This window comes from Cyprinodon variegatus, unplaced genomic scaffold (assembly GCF_000732505.1).
Source record: "Cyprinodon variegatus isolate N-32 unplaced genomic scaffold, C_variegatus-1.0 Scaffold26, whole genome shotgun sequence".
NCBI lineage: Eukaryota > Metazoa > Chordata > Actinopteri > Cyprinodontiformes > Cyprinodontidae > Cyprinodon > Cyprinodon variegatus.
This window is the reverse complement of record NW_015150479.1, coordinates 257,715-281,520: the sequence shown is the minus strand read 5'-3', so window position 1 is coordinate 281,520 and position 23,806 is coordinate 257,715. Positions and strand designations below refer to the sequence as shown.

At 36.0% G+C, this 23,806-nt stretch overlaps 1 protein-coding gene across 1 annotated transcript in view; it reads left to right on the top strand.

Moving 5' to 3' along the window:
• Positions 1 to 23,806, top strand: part of ipo11 (importin 11) — a 179,039-nt gene that overhangs the window by 106,816 nt on the left and 48,417 nt on the right. Inside the window, exons 23-25 of the mRNA XM_015396107.1 lie at positions 19,831 to 19,910; positions 20,000 to 20,080; positions 23,431 to 23,526. Of these exons, the coding sequence (XP_015251593.1) occupies positions 19,831 to 19,910; positions 20,000 to 20,080; positions 23,431 to 23,526 (257 nt within the window). The remainder of the gene's footprint in view (positions 1 to 19,830; positions 19,911 to 19,999; positions 20,081 to 23,430; positions 23,527 to 23,806) is intronic.

The following is a 23,806-nucleotide window of genomic DNA, read 5'->3' as shown; positions in this document are numbered from 1 at the left end:
TAACACTCCTTTTTGCATCTTGGATACAAGATGTCACTGCAACAGCTATCTAGCTCTAGCTCTGCAGTAGCTTCCTGAATAGCATGGGTTGGAATGTCCAGTAATGATGTAATTTTTGCAATCTTGCAAACAAACAAGTATTCTAACACATTCCTTCAATGAGTATTAACTGACATTTAAATGCAATTACTTGTCCCATTGCTACATCTCTTTTAAAGGACATTTAAAACATGTTAATAAATAAGGAAAGTCTTCTGTTTGGCTCATGTACCAGTTGTTCAGGGTGAGGATTTAGCCTTATCTTATCAATACTTTATCAGTACTTTTTCAATGTATAGACTACTTTCTGGGTTAGGAAAAGAATAAATATAAAAAAAAAAATCCTCAGTTGATGTATTTGTGTTCTATGGTTCAATCTAGTAACATGGAAGTTAGTCTTCTGTTACTTGACTCATATCCCTACTAGAAACTATCATGCCATGTGCATCTGCTCTGGGTTTTTAATGAATATTGGTCCAAATCTAAACTAAACAGCCAGTAAATCAGGACTCAGACCATAGCCCCATGATTTTGAAACCGTTCCAAGAACGGTCCGAGCACGATAACAGAGATAAATGTTGAGTGTAAATGAAACGCAGCTGAACTGGACCGTGCCAGACAAAACCAAAACTGTCTACATCAAGTACTAGTTTAACATTAGGGCTCGGCACGGTTCAATTGAGGCTCTGTTCTCTGATAACAAAGAGAGCAGATATCATCATCTCCTATTTACAGTCAGCTGACTCATTTCATGGATTTTTCTGCATGTCCAGCTTAGCATTTCACCGATCTATTCACCTGTTTCACAAGACAAACTTCTTCTCAGCGTATTAACAATTAATGGCATCAAAAGAGCGTGGTGCCAGCAGGCATGATGCAAAGACTGAGGCTCTCATTGAAATTTGGGAAGAGGAAAGAAACAATTCTGGAAGTTCCTGAATCTTACAGGCACCTACATTTTTGTTTGCCTTGAGAGCTGTAGTATGGTGGACCGCCAATAGGAGGAGAGGAAATGTACTAATGTGACGTGTAAACGGTTGTAAGAACCGAGCTTGGCATGGTTAACTGATCCAAGCTCAGTCCAAACACTGCAAGGATCGGTTTGAGAGGGATAGTGTAAATGGGGCATAGGTTTTGGAAACTGGAATTGTTAGCAACAGCCCTGTTTGAAACCAACTTCTAAAAATCTGAATATTCTGTCCTCTAATAGTGTAACCATCTGTGCTCATTTTATAGTCTTTTTAGTCAAGTGTTAGATGCGTTTTTTAAAACTTCTATTCATCATTTTTAGCCAGGTGAAATAAACCCTTCAAATTCCAGATTCAATTTAAAGTTAAATAAAATATAGAAATGCAAACGTGTCTTGACTCTTGGCTTTATAAATATGTTACTTTCATAATTGTTCAACTTTTATGTGAAAGTGTTTGAATAAGGTTAAATGATACTCTTGAGCTACAGATGTAGAGTTTTTCTCCAAATCTGAATTAATTTGTATCAAGCCTGCTAAATTAAGACTAGATATATTTTATATAGGGTACCAAAGATTCCTCTTCTTTATGATATGCTTCCTTTTAAAATTATACCTGATTGTCATCCCTTTTCCACTTTCTCTGACACTTTTTTTTTTTTTTTTAATGTCTCTGTCTTGGGTTACTTTGTAAAACATTATGTTCTTAAGGTCGATTTTGTGCATTTAAAGCACATTAGATATCTTGAGTATAATTGGCTTGTCACAGGGGTTCAAGAAAAATTTCTTAGCTGCAGGGATAAAAGACAATGGCTTGAAGCTACGGTCGCAGGTCAAAGCAAAGCAGCACACCATCTTAAAAGGAATACTCTCTGCACTTTGGGAGTGAAAAGACCAATTTCTGTGTCATACGTGTGCATATATTTGCATAAATTTTGAAAAAGTTATTAAAGAAATCAAGTTTTCTTTTTTAGAATCAGTCTCTCTTTATCTTTGGCTACCTCTCATTTGAACAATCGGTTGTTCATTCTTTTGCTCCATGGAGAGCAGTGGAGGGATGTGGGCTATTGAGAGAGTTTGGCTCTGGAGGTGGTTTCCACATGCCAGGTACGTGGCCTGGCCTCCCTGATAACGAGCCCTGTTCCATCATTGCGAAACCTGCACAGAAAATCCCCTGATTAGACTGTCAAGATCCTTGCTGCAGTAAAAAGGTTTGACCAGCTCTGTATCCTGTACCACTTGGCTCTGGTATGGGACTGTTTTTGCGATGCAACAGCTTGTCCTGCACCAGAAGAAACGAAGAATTATGTGTACAAATGATAGTGATGAAGAGTGAGTTAAAGTGCTATTTTATTTCCACTTATGTTTCATTGTTAATGCTTTACAGCAGTGGTTAAGAACACATTCCCTCGGAGCCAGGGTCCTGCAACTTGTCCTACACAAATGAATCAAGTAGCCAAACTTCCTGTCTAGCATACAAACTCTATAGAGTTTGGGCAAAAATTATAGTCAGGAATGACGCATCTAAAAGTAGTTGTATCTCAAGGACTGGAATTTGAGACCTCTACCTTAGAGGCATAGGAAAGAAATACCTGCTGGACTTTTGGAAACGGAAGAAATTAAAACATTAGTTTAAAAAGCACACTGTGATAAAATTATTACTATTAAACTTATTAAAATAATGTTTCTTAGTTTTTTCCCTTTAAAGAATTTTGTATTCTAATGTGTAAGATTCTAGAAAAATGTTTTCATTGACACAAATATGTTGTATTTCTCTATTGTTCTGCAGTTAATGATGACAATGGCTGAAAGCACAAACACGCATTATTTTTCCGACTGTTTTCTTTAAATTAATTACAGTACTGAATTGAATAGAGCGTAGCGTACTCACCCTCTGTGATCGATAATGTTTTCAGCCAAGGATCTGAACTAAAGACACATGAAAGCTCTCCCACTTAACTGCCCAGCTAATGTGCTTCATGGATCAATTTAGACACACTCATTAGAAGACAACCTTTTTATTTCAGGTCTCTCTGCTCAAAGTAATGACTTCAATTATTGCTGCCACAGAGATTGGATGTGTTCAGTCATATTTAATGCAGATAGACCAAGTTATCTGTTAAATTTAATTATAGTTTTTTATTCTAAACTAGTATAAACTTCTTAACTTTCTCTAACACTTTTGATACCTAAGTTTGACTTTTAGCATTTTTTTTTTCTTTTCATTTGTCAGAACAGTTATTTTTTTGCATTGAACTGCTTATATTGAGATATATATCCAGACACCCGTTTTTTTGTTGTTGTTTTTTTTACACCCAGTTGTTCATCCTATGTTTGGCCAATTTATTTATGCTTTATGATTCAGACATGGATGCTATCCAAGTAGTTATTACCGTTTGCAAATCTACTGCAGTGTTTGATAAGTAAGGTACATGAAATTTAGATTTTTGGCTAGAGGTCAAATGTTCACAGATTTGCTTTTTCTTTTATTAGGTCATAAGGATTCCTGTTGGTAACAGCAACATTCAGTGCAAATTAATATTAGGACTCATATTCCTTTTTATAAAGCACTGAGAGACCTTTATGAGCACCATGGTAGGGGACATTATTGCAATTGCATGGCCTCTATTATGCTCACTAACATGTTCATCTGCTGCAAGAATTGAACTGAATACTTTTGTGCAAAATATCAAACAATGCTTAGCATCTATGTGAATTTCTGCTGGCATGTCTACTATTAATCCAGTTTTTGTTCAGAGTTGTATCTGATTTTAGAAGTTATAAAACAGATTCATAGAGTAGAATAGAAAAAAAACCCCACCTGTATGAGTATTCATAAAAAACTTGTAAGAATTGTCATTCTGCACATTTTTGTATTATTATGTGCTCCCAAAGTTGAATGACAAAATGACAATGGATTAAATCCATGAATGATATTTTGTATCAGTCAAGTTTTTTTTTTTGTTCATTTCTCTCAAAATCCCACTTTAGGCAAACACTGGCTAATTAAATGACCATAATATTAGAATCTTTCTCTATAAAACAGTGGAGCTACCTCCAGGGCTGTTATCAGAGCTCTATGCCTGGCTCATTTTCTAGTTAATGTTTATAACCAAAGCAAATTTTTGCAACATATGCCCATGGCTATGAAATATGTTCTGACTCAAGCCTAATCAGGGCCTCAACAGCTGCTGTTGTGACTGGTTCTGTTATGAGACTTTGTGTTGGGAAGGTTAATGTGGTCTGCCTACTCTGCAGAATCTGTCAACTGGCAAAAAAAGGCCATTTGGACTCATTTTTGGCCTTTTGAATATTTTGTTTATACCCAGAAAAAATATTGGCAAGAAAATAAAACAAATGGAAGGTTAAGGGAGTTTGGAAATAATTATTGTAAATATTAACATGAAGAACTGCTTATTTAACAACTTTAAAACATTTTAGTAGTACCAGGTGTGCTGCTCTTTAGTAATTATCAAACAGTATGAAATGTTTAGAAATGTAATGGTTACTGCTTTAATTTTACAATGTATAATCATGCAGCCTTGAAGAATTTCTTGTAACACTTTTGATACAGCTACTACGGGACTGACTGTGAAATGATGATAAACTTAGAACTAGGTTTGGCCATGGAGTTGAGGGGTGTAAATAAAAGAATAAAAGACAAAAAGGAATTATACTTAATAGTCATATATTTACTGCTCTTATAGAAAAATTATAATTGCATGTACATATTGCTGAGCTTATATGATAATGTTATTTATGTATATACACACACACACACACACACACACACACACACACACACACACACACACACACACACACACACACACACACACACACACACACACACACACATATATATATATATATATATATATATATGAACAACCAATATAGTTTTAAGGGGGGGAGAAAAAAAATATGTATCCCGACAGAAAAATTCAAGGAAAACAAAAAAAAAAACAAAACAAACAGCAGCTCACTTGAGTTTGGTTTATTATGGTCCGGTTTTCAGTCCATAGTGTCCACTGGAAAATCTAATTCAGGTGATCGATGCTTGAACAAAACATTGTCCTACCGCAATGTAGTTGTGGATTTATGGAAGCTCACCATCCAATGGACAGATGAAGAAACAACACACAAACAAAAAACTGACCTGCACCAGGCCAGAGCCTTAAAATCATAGGGAAGTCATATTTAAATCAAATCAAATCATTCTTGCTTAAACATGTATATAAATGTATTCTCTATCATACCACATTGTCCCAAAAGTTCGAAAATATCTATTTTTTCCAAAAAATTCTGTCTTAAAATCTGTTGTTTTTTTTTTCATTATTTTATGCAGGCCAGTTAGTTATACGTCAGCTTGTACACATACATTCGGCCAATCATATATCAACGGTCATATGTCAATCAAATTTTTTCGGTCGTAGCATCTTGATTCATATGTCACAGCTAATATACGCAACAGTTGAAATGAGAATCAATTTACTTTACCATTGAGTTCCATCCCAGTGTTCATGGGGATGGACGTCTGTGTCTTCGGCAGGCGTAGAGCTAACAGAACTGGCAGCGTTGCGAGGCAAGGGCTCAAACATGTACGGCTGTAAGCCTTCTACACCAGACGACGTCCTCTTGCACAATAACGTCGTCCCCGCTTTCCTTTTCTAAATGAAAAATGTATGTTGGAGGAGACTCATTCACTACCTCTGACACAAAACTTTCCTAATCTTTCATGTTTCTGCTGTCCATAGCGTTCCTTGACGGTGTCGTTGCTAAGTGCTACTTGGTCCCAATGTAATTTCCCATTGGGAACCTACTAGCACTAAGTTGCTAAGTGGTTAGCAAGATGCTTCCGAGACACCGGCCACAACCAAACGTGCTTGCGAACCTTCCGCCACAACAATCCCGCCGCCTTGATAATTGACCAATCACATTTACTTTATTCACTCGTGTAAAGTCGGGCACCACGCGGGAGAATTCAGAACTGCAACGGTTGGAACAGCCGCTTCCCTACAACTTTAAATTAGTCAAATAATAATAATAAACTTAACCTAAGCAATAAACAAATCCTAATTAACAAACCATAAGCCACAAACAGTCACGCCATAAATCACACCATTAAATTACATTGTAACCTCAAAATAGCTTAAATGATAAAAAAAATATTTTCATATGACTAGGGCTGCAACAACGAATCGATAAAATCAATAAAAATCGACTTTTAAAAGCGTTGGCAACGAATTTCATCATCGATTAGTTGTGTCGCGCCATTAATGCGTCAACCGCCGTCGTCACTGCCACTTGATTGAAACGCGGGAAGAAAAAAAAATACGGCAGTGCGAGTCAGCGTCGCAGCTGCAGTAACGTCAACTCTTCTAATGACCGATACCGCAAACGCAAGCTGCGTCTCAATTCGCAGACAGCCTGCACTTTGTAAAGCGAAAAAGGTCGTAACATGCAACTTTTGTAAACAAATTAACATGGCGCGGAGCGACCATGTTTGTTTCATTTTAAAGTGGGGAAATGTAACGTTAGTTTCTCAGGTAGCTCATCTGATGCTTTCCTTACCGTGTTAGTAGGTTACAGACAGTGATAAGGTTGGCTACTTATTTTACTTTTAATTTCATTTGAATTAGCTTAAGCAGCGTTTATATTTTCTTTATAAATAAATTCACTTGCAAATTATGAGGGCAAGGCTTTTAAAGTTTAAATCTTCTGGCAAAGATAAAGTAAAGAAGATCCTGCAATTTATGGAAGTAAAGCAGAATAAAATCAAGCAAGATCAGTAATATGTCAATTAATTATCTGCCACATTCCCATGTAAATATCTGTCTTTGGAGGATGTGTTTTTTTAGCCTGACGTAGTCCGACTCAATTCTAGGCAGAATATGAGTCTGATACTGCTCCATAGAGCTGTGATTATGGGGCGTGTTTCGAACGAACCAGGAAAAAAAAATGCCTCTGCACTCAATTGGATAGACCTACAACCAATAAGAGCAACGGAGTGCGTGACGTATCTTAAGCGAGGCATAGTTGTTGTCAACAAAAATCAAAGCGTTCAGTTGCACGCCTAGAATAAGAAGATGAGCCTTGATCGCGTTTCTCTGTTCCTCTTTTAAAATTAATTTGCTGTCGATATCTTCTAGAACAGACCTAATAGCAGAATCTACTCACCTCAACTCTCCAGCGGCAGCCATTATTGTTGTCACCCAAGCGCGCTTTGGTCACGTGGTTGATTACGTTACTGTTGGTCATCTGTCCATCATCGTATAAAGCCCGCCCTGACAATTTGATTGGATCGCCTGACAGTGGGCTTTAATACTCGCGCTACTATGGAGCAGAGCCAGACCGAAATTCCCCGACCTCAAACTTTGTGGGCGGGACTAAGTTCGGAATGGCACCCAGGCTAGTGTTTTTTAGCACCCCTAGTTCTCTCATTTTTATTCCAAATACAATTTATAATTTGAATCACAGGGCTATTTTTATCTCTATGGTTCAGTATTTTCTCAAGTATCAACTTTAACTGCTATACTTTACTGTCTTAAAAGGCAGAACTCTTCTAGTAAAAAAAAAAATTATAATTTGTTGAAATGGGGGGACCTATTGTTTGAGCCCCTTAGGGGATTTTAAAAACAAAAATGCCTGTCTTTTTTTTGTGCTTTATGAAACAAAGTACCCTATATTTTGTGGATGTACAGCTACATTTCTCATGTAAGTCTGCTTAGTTTTAACACAAACATTTATTTTTCATATTGCACCAGTACAGTTAATGAGCAACCTGTACTTGTGTGCTTGTTTGTTCTGTCTAAAATGTTTATTTTGGAATAAAGGTTAATATAAAAAATATTTTTGTCCGATTCATCGATTAATCGAGAAAATAATTGGCCGATTCATCGATTTTTAAAATAATCGTTAGTTGCAGCCTTACATAAGACGCTTTAAATATTTTCAAATGTCAAAAATAAAGTGCACTTATTATTTAAAGATGAAAATCATAGGCTAAAAAAAGGTATTTCAACCATTGTTCAACTTATAACTATGAGAGTGCAACAGGAAGTAGGGCCTTATGTGACGTGGGTTACAAGTACAAGAGGATGAGTTTAGTGTTCATCAGCTTTTTTTGCTGCTATAGAACCATCCCTTACTCCCTCTGCTTATCCAAGGTCAGGCCACTTGAGTAACTGTGAGAAGAGCGGTCCAGCAGCACTTTCTTTCTGGGGTGATACCAAGGTATTTCCAGAGTAGTGAGAAAACACTACTTCCTAGGTTCTTCTAACAATGCGATTTTCAAAATGTATATGGATCGCTAAAGACTGAGAGACTCTGAACCTGATTTAGTCTAGAGTCCAGGGAAAAACAGATTGCATGAAGTTGTGTAAAGTAAATCTAGTTGAAATTAATGGAAATGGACCAAACAGACTGTTTGTCTCATACTGTGTTTACTGAGCTCCAACCAAGGTAACCCTTGGGCCTGTCTTGGTCGGACCCAGAGCCGTAGAGATAGGAGAGTTGGGCCACTGGAAGACCAGAGAAAGATGGGTTGCTATGGTTTCCAGTAGTTCAGTTGTGTGTAAGTGCCATGCGGCTTATTCCAAACACAGGCAGATACGTGACAAACCCGATACTTTTGGTAATTTTATGACAAAATAAACAGCCATTTATGTTATGTTGTTAGCCATGTGAAATGCGTTGTTTTTTAATCTAGAGCCTTTTTTAATCATATTCAGTTATCTCATATATATAACATTTATGGATGTTAAGCTTTTGTTTACATTATAAAAGACAAGTAGAGCAACCTAAATACAGTTATCTACTGCCAAACTCTGCTAACGTCTGCAGCAGTGCTGGGGTGAGCGGCTAACTTCCCTTGAGCTGTTTGAGCTTTATACTTTGCCATTGCTCTTGGAAATGTTGCCTATTGTTGCTTATAGATTTGTCAGACCCCTAACTCTACGGCACGGGTCAGACCTATGCAGCTTGGATTGACATGAATCTGGCTGGAATAGAGACAGTTGCAAAGAAGAACTTTTGAGAAGACACAAATTAAAATATGTTTCGAGGAACAACTCATTATATTGGCTCAGTCTCACTTTAAACAGTTGAAATGTTTTTTGCAGCTGTGTTCCTATTGAGCCTGACATGACAAATATCACCACAATCAATTAAATATCTTACTGCCATTCCTAGATGACATGATAAGACATTGAAAATGTTGGAAATAACTATTTTCTACTTCTACATATAGTTGTTATAAGCTTGCGATCTGTGGTACTGCACGCTTCCCTCCTAGAGTTTGCCAGAACATTAGGTTCAGTTCGATATAAAAGGGGAAAACCTCCATTTCATTTATAGACCTTCCTGTGTATATTCCTCGGGCTGGTGACATGACAAAAAAAATAAAAAATAAAAAATCAGAACATGCACAGTCCTATGCAAGAGGAATGTTTCGGAATAAAAGTAAAATATGTTATTTAAATGAGTTAATCAACTTGATTATTCAGTAGTAACTGTAGAAAATCTTGAATGTCTTCCCAATATGGAGGATTTTTCCTGCCGAAAACCAAGAGAACACATTTTCAATTTGAGAGCAGGATTATATCTACTTCCAATTAAAACGTATTCTTTCATTCCAAATGTCTGCTTTCTTTCAAATTTATTCTTCTCCATCAAATCTTTATTTCTGCTCACAGATCTAATGCTTCTTGCACAGATATTTTCACCTCTTATTTACTACTGCATATTGTCAACTAGCAGCCTCAGATAGGGGGCCCTGTTTTTTTTCTATAACCCATTCGTGTGCTATAGTCTTTGATATTGCAAATATATGAACTAATAGAAAAAACTTGAAGAGATCAATTTTAGCAAAGAGAACAATTTTAACCTTGAGAAAAGAAAGCTACTCACCTAAGTCTTGTGGTCGATCCATGTTCAGGTCTGAGGTGAACACAAAACTCCCACTTCAGGGCAGATGCTAATTCTGCCTCCAACAGAAAATTATGTGAGTTTTCATTTGTGATTTTGGAATCACCCGTTATCATTTTTTAGGTTTGTATTTTTTATTTTGATCCAAATTGGTTCTGTTTGTCCGCTTATTTTATTAGCTTTTATACTGAAAAGCATTTTTACTAAAACCGTAAAACAGGCAAACTCGGTAGAAGAAAACAGGCGTACCCTTTTTTTAGGCTGTTCTATTTGCTGGAACGGTTGCTAGCCGACAAAAGTCTAAGAGTGAAAAAATAAATAAAAAAATCCAAAAGCAGAACCAACAGGTTTTTGCAAGTGTATCTCTGCTTCAAGCAGACGCTGGTTTGCCCTCGAGAAGCAAGCAGGCAAGAGGAAAAACATATCTGTTCAAGAAGCATCAGATATGAGAGCAGAAACAAAGATTTGATGGAGAGGAGAATATATTTGAGAGAAACCAGACTTTTTGAATGAGAGCATTACATTTTGATCACAAGTAGATGAAATCTTGTTCTCAAAATGAAAATGTATACTCTTGGTCTTTGGCTGAAAAAAAAAAAATCTTCCATCTCCAAAGTACAGGCCTCAGTTGTCTGACTTACATGACCTTCCTCAAGCCCAAAATCAGAATTCTGTTCACTTTTGTAATTGCAAAAACGTAAACCTCTCACTCTTCTTGCAATGATATTCATAAACATGCTTCCCCTCAGAGAATATTGCTTCAGTCTGTTAAGTGCTTATCAGCCAGAAATATAAGAAGAGTTTCAATCTTCTGTTATATAAGGGCAAATATCTGACAGCTGTCAGAGGCGTTTACTCATGTTCTCCTCTGCTTTGGAGAAAAAAAAAGGTCCAACATTTCAGATGTTACTTTTGGATAAAAATGTGATTTTAACCACATAGTCACATCAAGATTTTATATAAGCTGCAAGATCTTCACTGAGAAAATGTTTTATTTTTTTATGCTTGTTTTTACGGTGCACTGACTGTCCTGTATAATTTGTTGCTTAAATTATTTTGCTTATCTTCCCAAAGTTCAGATTAATAAAGACTGACTGCATCTTATTTAAGAGCCATTCTTTAGTGTTGTATGTTCCACTTAGTAATACCTGACTACAACATTTTGTGCATTAGTAGTCCTGGTTAACCCTCATGTATGTTCATTACAGAGGAAATTAGGCGATGTGGGATATTTATGCTAAGTTGCATAAATTGCAATTTCTCCTCTGACCACTCTTAAGTTTCCCTACAATGTTAACTGGAGTAGCCTTGTAACAGGGACTGGCATATTGGCTCTCGGCTCATTTATAATTGCCCCTCTATGTTTGTGCCAATCTGAGCCTTTAGGGACAAACTTGTGGCATCTCATCTGAAAGCAATATTAGAGCAGTTGATACGCAGTCGCTTGAGGGTCGATGTGATAGCGGTTCAGTTATGTTTTACCAATCGGATGCCACCAGAGGTTTCATATTCTCTTGTTGACTGGGACTTTCAGTTGATCTAATTTGATAAGTGTTGACTGAACAGATTCCATTGTAAAATGCATCTACAGCTTCACCAATACTCGTTTTTGATATTTTACCTTAGGCTTGGTGTAACAAAAAAATAGCAATAAAATCTCTTTTTTTTTTTCCATAAATCTTAAGACTTGGATACAAAAGTTTAATTTTATTGTGGAATTAAATATGTAAATACACTTTAAGCTTTACACTTCCTTGTGTGGTTTCATTAAATTAATTTACCAAGTTGTACTCTTTTTGTTATAAGCAAAAATATGATGTAATTCTGGCTAAATGCTGTACCTCTGTACTTGAAAAGGATATTTCTAATGAATTAGTTTGTTGACATGTTATCTGTTTTTCAACATAGTCTAGAAAATGGCAGAAAGATTAAGGTATAATTTACAAGTAAAAAGTTTAGCTATTTTTATTCCAACAAGAAAACCAATTCTGTCAGGCAACTGTTTTAAAGTTTTTTCTAGAGAGCTTCAAAGTGGGTGTGCCATGTTTATGCCAGGTGGTTGCAAGATTTAGTTTGCACCCCTCAACCCTTGTTTGTTGTTTAAAGAAAAAGCTAAAAAAAAAAAAAAGAAGAAAAAAAAAGAAACGCGCAGCACTGTATTCAGTAAGACTGAAGCCTGTGGGAGGATGGTGAGGCTGACACACAAGCGTCAAATACCAAAGCCAAACATGTCTAACAGCAACATCAACTGACAGGCTACCACCAGGAAGATGCATCTGCTTTGAAACAGACATCTTAAAGCAAGGCTAAAAATGGCAGATGTCCATATAAAGTAAACAAATACGTTATTTGCGGGGGAAATAAGATGAACCTGCTCTGAATAATAGAAGAAAAACAGAGAAGGCTTGGAGGAACTCATGATCCACATACTCTGTAAAAGAAGGAGGAAGCAGTTTAAGGACTGCGGCCTGCGTCGCTGCCATTGGCAATGGACCATTAGAGTTCACTGAAGATGTAAGACGGAACAGAATCAGCCCAATGAGGGTGTTTATAGACTTGCTGTCTGCTCAGGTCAAGCTAAATGCAGTCAAAAAGGTTGAATGTTGTTTCCTAAAACAGATTGAGGATGATGCAAAAGATACAGCCAAAGCAAAACAGAGTACATTTCTGGAAAGCAGTAACATTATTTTGAAGGGCAAAGTCTTAGCCAAATTCAGCAAAAATTCACTTTTTAAAGACTAAACTTTGGACAGAAAAGCCCACAAACAGAAACTGAAAGTTGCTGCAGTTGAAGTGGAGACTTTTATTTAAGTTTTCACTTTAGTTGCATGTATTTTGTGTAATTTACAATCCAATGTCATAATGTAAAAAAAAAAAAAAAAGGTTAAAAAAGTTGGCTATGGCCAAATTACTTATAGACCCGACTGTATTGCTGTTTTAGCTTATCATGTAAATTCATTTTCTACATGTTTAAAAGTCAGGAATGTGAGTGATTCTTATTTGGACTGTGTAAGAACAGCTGTACACATTAGATTTGTTGTTTACCTATGCTATTCTCTGCCCTTGTTCAGCAACTGTTAAGCAATCTAATGCATTTTCTTCCTCTATGTTGAAAACTCCCTGACCAAAGAAAGCAATTTGTTGTGGTGTAGCTTTCATCCCTCTCTTTCTTTACCAAAACAAAAATCAATGTATACACTTTCCCTTTTACAGAGCAGCACAAATAGTGACACTATACAACAATAGCCTTACTGCTCATTGAAAGTCCCAGACCTTTCTGCTTACTCGCTTTGGTTCTTGCTTATTGGATTTTTAATCCATTATTGTGCTCATTTTGTGCGCTGGCAGATGAAATGTGTTTACCCTGATTTGGCTTCATTCTGTAAATGGAATGTTGAATATTCATATAGACTGATATGCTAACTAAATATGCACTGGAATGCTTTGCATACTTGACCAGATAACAGATGGTTGCATATACTGCTCTCATTACCTTATTACGGCAGACAGCAGGCTGACAAAACCAGGGCATACATCAGCATTAAAATCACCTGAGTACCAGTGGATCCAAGTGGGATCTTAATCTTACACACAAACCTTAAAGTAAGTGTGCTTTTTGGTCAGGAAAGGTTGTTTTATGATGCCTTTGTTCCAACAGTTTTGCTCTATTTGAGGGGAAAACATGGTTGAATATAGCTGTATACTCTATACTTGTAAGGTGTAACTATTTTAAGAAAAATTTTAGAGATTTTTTTAATTAACCTTTTAACACAGTTAAAATATATCTTGTTTCAATAATCTACTCTGTAATCTTTAACATCCAGTTACCAGCCAAATAATAAAACATGCCGTTTTGTTTCTGTGAAAAGAGTAAAAGTGTTATTTATGTCAATGTGAAGTGTTAGCTTCACACTGGGCTTTTGTAAAGTTTTCATCCAAGTTTTCTACATGCTTCCTGTCAGCTCACTTTACCTTAGAGCTATTTATGAAGAAGTTGGTGTTGGTGTACCTGTCAGACCGTTGGATTTGTTTGTGCAGCCATGTAGGTAAGAATGTTTGTTCCCATTTGTCAAACATTCTTGGGTTCAGTTCCTCTTTGGCTGTTCTGTTTTATTCTCCATTAGCTCTCTCACCTCTTCAGAGACAATTTTTACTGTAACTAAGCGGGCTATTTTAGGAGATGAAGTTTGCAATACCAGAAATTCTGTTTTATTTGTGGTTTTTAGGTGGCATTGGCCTCTTATAGCTTCTTTGCACCTCTTTGGACTCACAAGACCCTGCAATTTCTATCTATTTTTTATTTTGCATTGCCAATTATTGAGGGAGTTCTAAGGGAAAGACCAGCACAACAAAGCCTAGGATTTCTACATTTATTCAGTAGCTGTGTTCCTCAATTTCTTCTTCCAACATCCTATTTCTATAGTAACATTGGTTTGGGACTTTATCCCACTGGAGCCTAAACCTCAGGCTTGTCCTGCCCCTACCGCAGCTGGTCTTTTGGTATTGATCTATATTTAGCTATTCTGTTTTGGTATTCTATAGTCATCAGCTCGGGTCTTATCTAATTTAGTTTTAATTTCCAAAGAAAATCTGTATTTATATTGAGGTTCAAAATACGCAGTAACCTTTATTGACTAATTACAATATACCATTTTATTTAGGGATGTTGGAGTAATAAAAGAAAAATCCAATAAAATGTAGTCAAAAATTCATAAAAATTTCATCATGTAGTGCAGGAAATTTAAAAAACATTTAATAGGTATAAGAAATATTGTTCTCACTTATGTCCCCAAAAATTCCTAAAAGCTTTGATTTTAACAACACAAAAAAAAACAAGTTCAGGCCTTGGACAGAGACATCTACTTTAAAAGTCCTTTAAAGTTTTGGGTTTTTGAGTTTCACACTGGTGGTGACGGCTATCATTTTGTCCTTATTTTTGTTTGTTGGATGCTGCATTCTTGTTTCCTCTATGTACACAGCATAGTTTACATGTACGAAACAACTGATGCATTAGTTTATTTTTTTTTGTTTGTTTATCTTTATGCATTTAGTAGACACTTTTATCCAAAGAGACCTACAAAGTAGACAAAATGTTATAGTTATGATCAATATGACAATAAGTTCTCCAGAGGAAAATCCCTAGTCAGTGCATGAATCTTCTCACCGCTGAATTGATGGGCTGACAGCTGTGTCAGAGTCATCAAGTAATCCAGCGAGGAGAAAATGCTAATTTTTAGGATGCTTGGTTTGAGTAAAAAAGTTATACTGAGCAGTTATCATCGGACCCATAGAACAAAAAGTCTGTCCTCTGCAAAGCCTGCTACCAATCACTCATAGGTGAGACTGCCTGTCCAGCTGATCACCTTTAAAGTTGGAAGCATGTAGGATATGTTTGTTTCTCTCCCTAACATTTACCCAGGTCCTCAACATGATGAATGAAGTCCCAATGCGTGATGATAGCTGCTGTACTTAATTTTTATATTCTTAGCTGCATATGTTTGGCAATGACTAACATCAGTCAATCCATGTGTGGGTGAATGACTTAATGTAGTGTTAGGCCATTTGGGGTCCTTGTATCTAATAAAGTTTATATAAATTCAGGCCATTTTAATAAACTGTTTGCTTTATGAAAACATTGCATTATGCCAAAAAAAAAAAAAAAGAATTTTCTGCAGTGTGTTTTTATGTAAAGGAATTAAATTCTGTATCAAGGGCATCGACCCATGTGTGGAGGCCTTAGTTTTAGACGCGGCCGACCCGGGTTCGAATCCAACCTGTGGTCCTTTCCCGCATGTCTCTCCCCCTCTCTCATACCCCCTTTCCTGTCAGCCTAGTGCCGTAAAAAAAAAAAAAAAAAAATTCTATATCAAATCTGCATTGCAGATCCATGTCTCATTATAAAAAATGATGTTGACACACCTTGCTTTGAGATGGTGCATTGATTTAGCTTTTTACTGATACTTAATTTATCTTAGGCTGGCATTTAACACTATAAATATTGACAATGTCCTACCATCACCAAGAAAGTAGTAAGCTTTTTATTTTACTTCCATAAATCGAACGAGAAATCAGTGTAGAAAGTTTCTTAAAAAAAAAAGAAACCTAGTTTAGTTAGCCATAATATTTACATCCTAAACTATTAATCAGTTTGAGGATTTGTGAATGCAAAAAAAACTAGATAAAGAGAAAATAATCTTTACATAATTCTGGACGTGTTTTATTTACCTAAAATTGTATGAAACAATAATATACAGTACATCCTTAATGCCTCTTCATGGGCATATATAGTAATGTCTTGAATGTGTCGAGGCTTGTGTCTCTGGTATGTCGGATAGTTTCAGCCAAATTGAGGTGTCATGCAATTAAATGCAGTAGTGATTCATGTTATATAATATTTTCTTTGTGAACATGCACTAACCCAGCTTTGTTTTTGGACATTATAAGAAAATGTGATTCTAGCTCAAATCATGGTCAAGCTGTTAACTCTCCACACATACAGAATAAATTCAAAACAACTTCCATTCAAAATAGTTTTGTTATTCATGGTCCTGATGTCCAAAAGTAATATCATGGCTTATGGCATTATTGAGGCTTGCAGCAAAATGGAGAGTTGGGGTGTTTGAAACCTTTTTTGCAGAGCTAGTGCTCCTAAGTGCCAAGGTGTTAACTTTGGCTATGAAAACTGAACTACTAAATATTAAATGCACCCAAAAAAGCAACAAATATAGCTTCTGTTCACTCTGTTTACTCACCCATTCTGGAATATAACTAATGAAAATATCTGAAAAATGACAAATGAAGCATTTCTAACCCCTTTGAAATTCAAAGAATGACTTCTTTTGTTTTGACTCCTGCATTTATTTCTGGCTTCTGTTGCACAATCTTCACATGCTCCTTTGAGCACCTCTGAACTTGATGCAGTATAAATTCAGGGTAATAGCCGCTCATTCCTTTCTTGGCATGTTTGGCAGCAAAGATAAGCTTTTATAAATCAAAATTTGGTTGTTATTTTGCACTTTTATGTTTATAAAACAGGCAGTTATTCTGTTTTCCTTCACTGAGCCTGATTATCAATGTTTTTTTGGGGGGTTTTTTTGGTTGTGTTTTGGGTTTTTGGATTAGTTATGTTTTGTTTTGTTTTTTTTTCCAGATGCAATTTTTTCAAAAGACAATAAATTTTGATCTATGTTTTTGGTTGTTTTGTTGATATTCAAGACCTCTTCTAGTCCCAATGTTGAAGGTTCCTTAGAAATTAATGTTTTTTGCTCTTGAAGGTGTAATCGCATCATAATGCCATTAATATATCACTTTTTAAAGATTTCCTAACAACAATATGTTTTTTCACTGCAATAATTTACGGGACAGTTAATTTTCCAGAAAAAAAAAGTGTGTTATTGTGACAGGCCTTTCTGTAGGTTTGATGATGGTTTCAACCCTATTAAATCTGAGGCTTAGATTAATTGCTTTTAGATTTGTTTGTGTTTTTCATATTACCTTTGCAAGGACCTCAAAGTGTCTGTACTTGACTCATCATTTAAGCTGCTGATCACCCAGACAGAATGAGGTTGGTGTAAATCTGCCTTTGCATGACAAACATGGCAGGTTTTAAAACATTGTCTGTAGCTGTTTACCCTTCTACACCAACACATTTTAAATGTATACAAGGGCACTAGAGATTCCTTTTCAGTACATAATTGTAAACAGCAAAATCCCACAACGCTGATGATCTACTTTTTGATGTTACACAACTGGTTGTTCAAGAGTCAATTAACTTTTATTGTAGAGCCATTGTACCACACTAGCCTAAGGCAATAGAATGAAATACTCTAAACCAACCAAAAGCTAAATCTGTGCACTTCATCATTTACTATACTCTGTAATTCTGTGATGATGTTCCTTGAGGGTAAATCTTGATTTATTTCCAGATTGCTATAAATATGTTTTTTTTTAATAATATTTTGTTTTTTTCATTTAGCAAGGCACCAGCCCTGTTTTGTGATAAAGTCTGAATAACCAGTTTTGTCTAATTCAAATTTCCGTTTTGGAACTACAAGACAGAAGATAATTATTTATAATATATTTTAGCCCTTCTGTAAAAACCAAAGACACTATACTGTTTACATAGTCAGCTTTCACTAGAATTGTATGTTTTCTATTGATAAATAAGGGTCGTAGTTTAAAATCCCTAAAGAATCCAGACCCGTACCACAGCTGGAAGGTTTTCAATAGGCAGAAAATGCTGCTAAGTCCAGTTTGTTTCCTGACTGATAGGTGGGTTAAAAGCTTAAAACTATAAAGAGAAGCTACTTTCCTATACTTTGTTAAGCATTCTTGTTATCTGCTTGTCTTTGCTCTCTCTCACACTCTTTCAACCTGAATAAACTATGAGCCTCAATATATTAGTTTTTCTATTTAAAAACAAATAAAATGTTTATTTTCTAGGTTTGTAATCACATAACTGAGACTGAAAGGGGAAAGTTTAGCTTTCAGTGTTTTTTTCCTTAGTAACAACCTTCAGACAAGGGAACGGTGTTACTGTACTTAGTACATATAGTTCGCTAATATAAGTTAAAATTGTTTATTTTTTGACTGGCTACTAACAGGTCTGGGTTAAAAAAGATGAAAATAATCAAATTATGATCACCTGCCTTTTTTTTTTTTAAATCATGCCTTGTTTTAACCCCTAATTCATATTGCATCTAGCTGCACTCAGCAATAATCTCTGCTGCAAATAGCCCTAGAGCAGTAGCGAGGAAATGGCTCGTCCTGCAAAATTTGACTTAATTCTATTTTTTAATTTTATCAGACACCAAAGCCAAACTGCAGGTAATTTGCACTTTTGTTTTGACTTCTGCATTTATTACTGACTTCTTCACATGCTCCTTTGAGCACCTCTGAGTTTGATGCCTTATAAGTTCAGACTAATAATCAATCATTAATTCCTTGTTGCATGTTTGTTTAGCTTCATAAACGGACATTTCTTAAGCTATCTTTGCTGTTCTCTGATAAAAGAACAGCAAAAGGAGAGCAGAACACATTTGCTAGTTTATTTACAGCTCCAAAAGGATCATTTTAAACCCTCTTATTATTTTGACAGCTAGGGAGCTACTTTAACTTCCTTCCAGGCCTGTGAAGCTAATGCTACATTATTAATTTGTTGCATCATGGTTCCATCCAGTGCTTCTGTGCTGTTTTAGTAGCTGTTTGAAGTTGTGCATTTATCATTAGGTATGGTGGAGCAATTAAAACCAAACTGACCAAACAGTCTTCTGGGATTTTATTTAGGTGGATCTTTATTGAGAGTTTGTTTAAATTATTAGAAGCATTAGGTTTATAAAGTGAGGAAATTCTTTTTTTTTACCCCAGTAAAATCGGTCCTTTCACCCACCATTTACAAGAAGTCAATATGAGATGGGGTATAACATAAAGTACAGAAAATGGAGTGGAGTTGATGCTATGAGAATGTTTATCTTCCTATGGTGTCATGCCATGGCTTTATAATTGATCCTTTTTTTTTTTTTTGTAAAATGGGAGACTCCATTAAATGAGCGGTCGCCGAGTGCACTTTTATTTTAGGGTAACAAAGTTAATATTTCTGAAAGCGAAGGCCAAATAAACTACCTTAATCCTTGGGGAAAAAAACTAGAGTTTACAACAAACATTGTGCTTTTGGGCCACACCAAAGAATTACAATCATATCATCCTGGGCTGGAATACCTTTTAGGAAGTTCTAGTAAAACATTCAAATATTTAACTGCAGATAGAAAGTCCGGTCAAAAAAATAGACACTGCCATGTCTTTGAACAGCCTATTACTTTCCCCCAATTTCTGCAGAGCAAGACATTTTTTTTTTGTGTGTTTATAAACTCAGCATCTCATTGATGTTTGTGTTTCAGAGCTGAGCTCCGAGAATCTCCGTACCTGTTTTCAGATTATCAATGCCTACCTATACTTGTCTGCCACAGAGTTCCTACAGGTAGGAGAAAAACATGTTGACATCAACTCGAAAAAAGCCCTTTTATGTGGTTTATCAGATTTCCTTATATTTACCTTATTCATCAACAGAATTACGGCGAATCGTTGTGCAGATCATTTTGTGATCTTCTAAAGGACATTACAAATGAGGGACAAGTCCAAGTACTAAAGGTAATTATTTTTTTCTATCTTCTATGACCTCTCTTTTCTTTTTTGGGACTCAACTCTCTTTCTTAAATATATGCTAGTAAATTGTGTGGCCTTTTGAAGATCGCTCTGGACAGGGATAAAAAGACACCTCTGAAATATAATAATCTAAATTTCTATAAATGTTTTTCTTTCAGAATAACTAATATTTTACTGACATGGTTTCCCTTAGATTGACCAAATCACAAGCGTATTTCAGCTCTATAATGGTTTCCTGTATGTACATTGTTTGAAAAGTTATCCTATTTATTAGAATTAAGAAGTATTCATCATGAGGACTTTCCTGCAGAGCTTTGGGTAGATTATATAAGTAAGGAGTCAACTTACAGAAAGCACACAAAACCAATACCAGTAACAGCGATGGGCATTTTGTTTTGCTCTTTGAAATATAATTGAAAAGTTTCCTTTGTTTTCTTCTTCTTGCACTGATAAAGGTCAAATGGGTAAAAAATAAATCAATTTAAACATGCGTACCATTTAAGAGGTACATTCTTGTGAAGGCAAATGGGTTTCGTTTCTCACTTGTTTTTTTTTTCTTGTTTTTCTGAAATTGAGCTAAATACTCCTATTCAAGCACAATAAAGGATATATCTATTCTCTTTAGAAATATGTCAGCCTAAAAGTTCTTCCTTTTTGTAGCTCAAATCCTGTTTGCTTATTTTATAACCAAACTATAAATCAGCTGAATTGATGTTAATCCACAAAGCTTTAGCTTGTTTAAGCCTGTTGGCTTACTGCGCATCTGAATCCAACTAATGTTGACTAGAGAGAAGAGAGCCAGCAGACAGCAAACATGCATGTTTACAAAACACATCCTGACGATGGAGGGATCTGGCTAATCAGAAATAGCCTTGGTTTACTTTTTATAAAGATTTAAAAGCTTGATTGATCCTGTTTCCTCATTTATGTTGCTGAACCTTAAAGCAGAATTATAACATTTTCCTGTTTGTATTAAGAGATAGGAAAAAGCCAATTAGCAGAGATTTTCTGGCACAGTTTCTGCTTCTTTAGTCATGATTAACACTAAATCTAATCTTTGTCAAGATTAAAGATGTAATAGATTGTGTTTTTTCCCACAACCTTATAGCAGGTGCATCAATTTTATTATGAAACTGGTTTATTGGCAGAATAACTTTAAAAATGTTGTGAAAATTCAATTGTTTTCATGTTAATTATTTATTATAGAATAGAAAGGATGTCAAGAGAGTTGCTAATTTAATTTTAGCTCAGTTCAAACAGTCAAAGCATCAGAGCTGCTCAGATAAAGATGCCAGAGTACCAATATAATCACAGAGGCTTCAGCAAGAGAGCAAGTAATGTGTGCTGTGGGTTTAGGATTACCTAAAGCTGCAGAGAAACACTCTTTGTTTGACCAACTTTATGTGAATAAGGCAGAATGAATGTACAACAACCGCTGACATGCAAGAAACCAACTCTTAAAAAAAGATGGGCGTCTGCCCAAATCTTTTACAAATCAAACCTTAAACTTCGAAATTATGGTGAATCTAGATATACTGTATGACAGGTATCTTGTGCGAGAAGGTTTAAGTTTAAAAACATAAGGAAGGAAAGAAAACTGACTTGGGTGTCTGCTTTAGAAAAAAAATGCTTTTTACAGTCACTTTGTTAGAGAAATTTCTCCATCACAAAATGGCTCGAATGCCTACATATTTGATTAGAGAGTCTGTAGTATCTTAATTTTGGTTTAAAGGAATAGTACACCCAAAACATGATTAGCCTTCATTTTCTACTCACCCCCATGCTGAACAACACTCTGGAGTACTTTTTTGATATCTCAAATGCATCTGGAGATCTGGGAGGCTTCTTGCTGTCTGCTGACATTCAAATAATGGAGGTCTATGGTGACCGAGACAGAAAGGTCCATAAAAGTCCACAAAAAACGTGTCAATATTCCTCCATACTGCTCGTCCAATGTATTCCAAGTGTCCTGAGTGGGTAGCATCCAGAATTTACTCGAAACGAAGTCATTTAGAATGTTTTTAGAGCATAAACAGTAGTGTATAGGATTTCCTGAAAGCGCGCACCTGCGCGATCCCGACGCTACAGAAGCCGGCAGACCAAACCAGCGCATTCAGCTCGGCAAAGAACTCATGCTCTTCCTCAACACTGAAGTCCTCAGACATTTTTCTTTCGTTGTTTCTTTCTTTGCACAGGTAAACGGCACATTTCTTCTTCTACGCTTGCATTATTGGAAGAGCAGACGCTGAATGCGCACTTTCATCTGGTTTGGTCTGCCGGCTTCCGTAGCCTCGTGATCGCGCATGTGCGCGCTTTCAGGAAATCCTATACACTACTGTTTATGCTCTAAAAACATTCTAAATGACTTCGTTTCGAGTAAATTCTGGATGCTACCCACTCAGGACACTTGGAATACATTGGACGAGCAGTATGGAGGAATATTGACACGTTTTTTGTGGACTTTTATGGACCTTTCTGTCTCGGTCACCATAGACCTCCATTATTTGAATGTCAGCAGACAGCAAGAAGCCTCCCAGATCTCCAGATGCATTTGAGATATCAAAAAAGTACTCCAGGGTGTTGTTCAGCATGGGGGTGAGTAGAAAATGAAGGCTAATCATGTTTTGGGTGTACTATTCCTTTAAGCTAAGGTGCAGGGTGGCCTAGCATATAGCAGAGGATGGACTCTGCATGGTGTTCTCCTAAAGCACATCCTTCATGTGAGTGAGAAGTAGGGTGGTGTGCCCAGTAACAACTATCAGTGTCTCAGCCTGAGATCCCTGATGATACCATAATTTAGCCCCCAAAGAGTTGCAGCAGTCTTAATATAGAGTAAGAAAAATATCTTAGAAAAAAGAGAAACATTTTAGATTTCCAAAGGAGAATATAAAGCGTTAAGAATGACTGGTTTCAGGCTCTTGTCTGAAAATATCAGTCACAGATAAACAAGCTGTAACAGCTGCTATTGCCTGACCTCTTATCCCTGAGCATAGGATAAAAGATCAAGGTTTTTTTTTTATTTGTGTGTTTTTTGTTTTTTTACATAATGCATCAAAAACATGTTACAGAACATGGATTACTGTTTAAGATCCATTTATGGGCACAGAACATATCCAAATGTTTGCTCTTATTAAAACAGAAACAGCCATTGTTGTTTGTAAGTTATTTAGGGATAATGCTGCAACATCATTTTCTTCTCGATATTCTTGTATAAGGTTTTGTCTTTGTATCTATTCATGACCTTTGTCTGTCCCTGTTCTGAGTTGTATGTTCCTATTTCTCTCTGCTTAATCTCATGTTTCTCCCCTACCTGTCCTCTCCACGTGTCTCTGCAGGTGGTTGAAATAGCTTTAAAGGTTAGTCCCATACTGGGAGCCCACATGTTTCAGCCCCTGTTGCCAGCTGTCTTTAGAGGTATCGTTGACGGGGAGGTAAGAAGTTGTTTTTTGTTGTTATTTTTATCTCTTGTATAAGTTTTGTATATTAATTGATCTATAATGATCTAATTTATCAGCAATATGTTATAGTTTGATTCTGGTTTACTGAAAAGCTGGGCTATTTCTTACCTCTTATATCAGAAAAATGTTGAGTCTTATTAATCTGACAAATTAAAGGCTGCCATTTCAGCATTTTGTTGTAGTAATTCTCTCATCTTTCAGAGTTAATAACCTGCTTTATCTTGCAGGTGTATTTAAAGGTACACTATGCAAC